The sequence below is a fragment of the Chiloscyllium plagiosum genome, chromosome 10, assembly GCF_004010195.1.
Source record: "Chiloscyllium plagiosum isolate BGI_BamShark_2017 chromosome 10, ASM401019v2, whole genome shotgun sequence".
In the NCBI taxonomy this organism is placed as follows: domain Eukaryota; kingdom Metazoa; phylum Chordata; class Chondrichthyes; order Orectolobiformes; family Hemiscylliidae; genus Chiloscyllium; species Chiloscyllium plagiosum.
In genome coordinates, this window is record NC_057719.1 from 149164 (window position 1) to 154015 (window position 4852).

Sequence of the window (4852 nt, forward strand, 5' to 3'; positions counted from 1 at the left end):
GTGACCAAACAGGTAGATGAGAGTAAACCGGTTGATGTGGTATATATGGATTTCAGCAAGGCGTTCGGGAAGGTTCCCCACAGTAGGCTGTTGTACAAAATGCAAAGGAATGGGATTGTGGGAGATATAGCAGTTTGGATCTGTAATTGGCTTGCTGAAAGAAGACAGAGGGTGGTGGTTGATGGGAAATGTTCATCCTGGAGTCCAGTTACCAGTGGTATACCGCAAGGGTCGGTATTGGGTCCACTGCTGTTCATCATTTTTATAAACGACCTGGATGAGGGCATAGGAGGGTGGGTTAGTAAATTTGCAGACGACACTAAGGTCGGTGGAGTTGTGGATAGTGACGAAGGATGCTGTAAGTTATAGAGAGACATAGGTAAGCTGCAGAGTTGAGCTGAGAGGTGGCAAATGGAGTTTAATGCGGACAAGTGTGAGGTGATTCACTTTGGTCGGAGTAACCAGAATGCAGAGTACTGGGCTAATGGTAAGATTCTTGGTAGTGTAGAGGAGCAGAGAGATCTCGGTGTCCAGGTACACAGATCTTTAAAAGTTGCCACCCAGGTTGACAGGGTTGTTAAGAAGGCATACAGTGTTTTAGATTTTATTAATAGAGGGATCGAGTTCCGGAACCATGAGCATGTGCTACAGCTGTACAAAACTCTAGTGCAGCTGCACTTGGAGTATTGTGTACAGTTCTGGTCACCGCATTATAAGAAGGATGTGGAAGCTTTGGAAAGGGTGCAGAGGAAATTTACTAGGATGTTGCCTGGTATGGAGGGAAGGTCTTATGAGGAAAGGCTGAGGAACGTGAGGCTATTTTCGTTAGAAAGAAGGTTGAGAGGTGACTTAATAGAGACATATAAGATAATCAGAGGGTTAGATAGGGTGGACAGGGAGAGCCTTTTTCCAAGTATGGTGACAGTGAGCACAACGGGGCATAGCTTTAAATTGAGGGGTGATAGATATAGGACAGATGTCAGAGGTAGTTCCTTTACTCAGAGAGTAGTAAGGGTATGGAATGCTTTGCCTGCAACAATAGTAGATTCACCAACTTTAAGTACATTTAAGTCGTCATTGGACAAGCATATTGACGTACATGGAATAGTGTAGGTTAGATGGGCTTCAGATTGGTATGACAGGTCGGTGCAACATTGAGGGCCGAAGGGCCTGTACTGCGCTGTAATGTTCTATGTTAATGACAATTCCTCAACAACACCCTTCAAACTTTGCTCATCAACTGTGATACCCACTTTGACATGCAGCACTTTCAGAATTCTCACTCGACCAAGGCTGAACATCTGAAAGTTGAAGAGCTGTCCTAGTACCCTGCTTCAACAGAACTGAGCAGTACTTAATTATGTGGAATAGTTCCTTCTGTAACTTACTGCTGGGTCGGAGAGGTCTCTGTGTTATTGGTAATTCTTTCGAATTAAATGCCGACTCCCGTACCATTCGGCCACCTTGCCCAGAGTGATCCAGGTAATCATCCCATGACGTCGAAAACTAAATCAAATAGAAAAATTAATTTGATATCTTAGTTTTGAATAATGCTTAGAGTGAAAAAAACAAGTTACTCTCAACTTATGGATGACTCTGACAAGACACATTTAATTACACAAAAGAACAAACCAATTGCTAGCCTCATTTCTAGATGGATAAAATTGTTACATGAAACTTGAACAAAACATCGGTCAGAACACACCTGCAAAACTGTGTGCAGCTCTGTTCTCCCTAATTATAAAAAAGCTTTAAAAGCACTGAAAACGATGCAATGAAGATTTACAAGGATAATGCCAGAACTGAGAGATTAACTTGTATGCCGGAAAATCAATTAGAACATAGAACATAGAACAATACAGCACAGAACAGGCCCTTCGGCCCACGATGTTGTGCCGAACTTCTAACCTAGATTAAGTACCCATCCATGTACCTATCCAAATGCCGCTTAAAGGTCGCCAATGATCCCGACTCTACCACTCCCACGGGCAGCGCACTCCATGCCCCCACCACTCTCTGGGTAAAGAACCCACCCCTGACATCTCCCCTATACCTTCCACCCTTCACCTTAAATTTATGTCCCCTTGTAACACTCTGTTGTACCCGGGGAAAAAGTTTCTGACTGTCTACTCTATCTATTCCTCTGATCATCTTATAAACCTCCATCAAGTCACCCCTCATCCTTCGTTCAATCCCTCTGCTAATGAACGATAATACTCCATAGGCCTTCTTACAAACTCTATCCACCTGAGTGGCAACCTTCAAAGATCTATGTACATAGACCCCAAGATCGCTCTGTTCCTCCACCTGACTAAGAACCCTACCATTAACCCTGTATTCCGCATTCTTATTTGTTCTTCCAAAATGGACAACCTCACACTTGGCAGTGTTGAACTCCATCTGCCACTCCTCAGCCCAGCTCTGCATCATATCTAAGTCCCTCTGCAGCCGACAACAGCCCTCCTCACTGTCCACAACTCCATCTATCTTCGTATCATAATTGGGGAAGGATAGTACTGGAGCCAATCTTAACTAGTCTAATGCTTGCTCAGCAGTAAAACATAACAATTAATAACTCCAGTCAACAAGTCTCTCCATGTATATCCAAGACAGACCTTATTTAATGCCCTTCAATGATCGCTGTATACAATTTCTCTCTAAGCACAACAAACAGGAAAGTTAGAACAGGAACCACAGGCTGAGCAGATCTGATTGAGGTCTTTAAAGTCACATAAGGGTTTCACAGAGTAGCTGTGAAGAAAATATTTCCACTTCTGGGTAAGTTCAAAGTTAGGGGGTCACAATAACGAATGTTACAAAGCTTTCTTTATAGTGAGCCTTCAGAACGGATTGCTAGACCACTACAAAAGACATGGTCTTCAGCATGAGCCGGAATCACATAACTCAGAATGTACAAAGATGGCAGATTCCCCTCCCTGAAGTTGGTAATGTCAATGTAGTGGGGTCCCTGGGCTTTCTTTGCTCTTTAAGGTCAGTACATTCAATCAGACATTAGATAAGCACAGAAGAAAGAACAGAAGTATGAACTGATTGAAAGAGGTGAGATAAGGCTGTCTTTGATAATAAACCAAGACCAGTTCGATGAAATATCATTCTGGAAATCATGAGGGGCAGGGATAGGATGAATAGCCAAGGTCTTTTTCCCAGGGTAGGGGAGTTCCAAAATTAGAGGATATCAGTTTAAGGTGAGAGGGGAAAGATTAAAAGGGATCAGAACAGCAGAGGCTTACGCACGTATAGAACTAGCTGCCACAGGAGGTGGAGGAGGCAGGTACAATTACAACATTTAAAAGGCATTTGGATGGGTATATGACTAGGAAGGGGTTAGAAGGATTGGGTCAGACTGGGAGTTGGGCCGAAGGGTCTGATTCTGTGTTGTATGACTTCATGACTCTAAGTGTGGTGGTGAAATTGATGGGGTTTAATGACAATCCACCAATTTTCTGGTACTGGCCCACAAAATTACCAGGTCTCTTGAATTCAGTTTTGCAACCTGCCATAATAAGTTTGAATTTTCAAACTTGGGGTTACTACACCATAAATAACAACAATACCACAATAACAATCACATTACCCGCTGCATAGAATTATTTAACAAGTGCTGTCAATTATATACATTGTGGTGGTCAAGTTCAGTGAGGTTCAGACAACAATCTTTTAACATCTTGACGATGTGATATTTCTTAAGGACCCCTGGACAGAATAAGGGCCATCAGAGAAGCAACAACATTTCAGATCTCAGTGGAAAGAAAGCAGCTAAGAGGGGATTTGACAGAGATGTAAAAGATGATCACAGGATTAGATAGGGTAGACAGTGAAAGTCTTTTTCCTAGAATGATGACGTCAGCTTGTAAGAGGGGGCAAAACTACAAATTGAGGGGTGATAGATTTAAGACAGATGTCAGAGGCAGGTTCTTTACTCAGAGAGTGGTAAGGGCATTGAATGCCGTACCTGCCAATGTAGTCAACTCAGCCACATTAAGGAGGTTTAAACACCTTTGGATAAGCACATGGATGATGATGGGATAGTGTAGGGGGACGAGCTGAGAATAGTTCACAGGTCGGCACTGTATTGTTCTATGTTCTAACATTTCATATATGTTGGCATTCGTTCTTCTCCGCTTACCCCTGGTGTGCTCTGTGGAGAGCTGCCGGTTGAGTTGGCATGTGTGCTGCTCAATGATAACTCCATATCAATTGTTGGCTCTCCGAGGGGTGGAAGAGATGCCATACTGTTTGACATTTCCATGTCTGCCATTGAGAAGAAGACATCATCTTCTGCTGTGAGAAATGAAAGGTAAATAACGATTCAGAAATGAACACACTACTTAATCTGGCAACAGACATTTTGGTCGAGGATGGAGGAAGTGCTAAAAGGTTCACCCTTCCCATTCTTAATTGAGTTAGTCAACCTTAGCAAAGAGAATGAATGAAGGCTATCATTGATTGAGTGAGCATATATGATAGTGATGGTGAGCGGTCCCGACTGCACTTATCTAGGCAAGTGGGGGCAAGTACAAGAGTAGGAAGGTTTTGCTGCAATTGTATACAATATACAAGATTATTAAAAGGTTTGACAAGGGTAGATGCTTAGAGGCTGTTTACCAGCTGTTTACTACAGACCGGTGAGCCTGACCTTGGTGGTGGGCAATCCTGAGGGACAGGATGCACATGTATTTGGAAAGGCAAGGACTGATTAAGGATAGTCAACACGGCTTTGTGCGTGGGAAATCATGTTTCACAAACTTGATTGAGTTTTTTGAAGAAGTAACAAAGAAGATTGATGAGGGCAGAGCAGTAGATGTGATCTATATGGACTTCAACAAGGCTC

The 4852-nt window shown here is 42.9% G+C and overlaps 1 protein-coding gene across 3 annotated transcripts in view; it reads right to left on the reverse strand.

Moving 5' to 3' along the window:
• The window catches only part of LOC122553319 (autophagy-related protein 2 homolog B-like), a 111837-nt gene that overhangs the window by 87195 nt on the left and 19790 nt on the right, over nt 1-4852 (reverse strand). For 2 of the 3 annotated variants that reach the window (XM_043696877.1, XM_043696875.1), the window contains exons 9-10: nt 4148-4302; nt 1389-1506 (exon numbers count right to left, since the gene is read on the reverse strand). In XM_043696877.1, the coding sequence (XP_043552812.1) occupies nt 1389-1506; nt 4148-4302 (273 nt within the window). The remainder of the gene's footprint in view (nt 1-1388; nt 1507-4147; nt 4303-4852) is intronic. The other variant, XM_043696876.1, reaches the window with a different exon arrangement.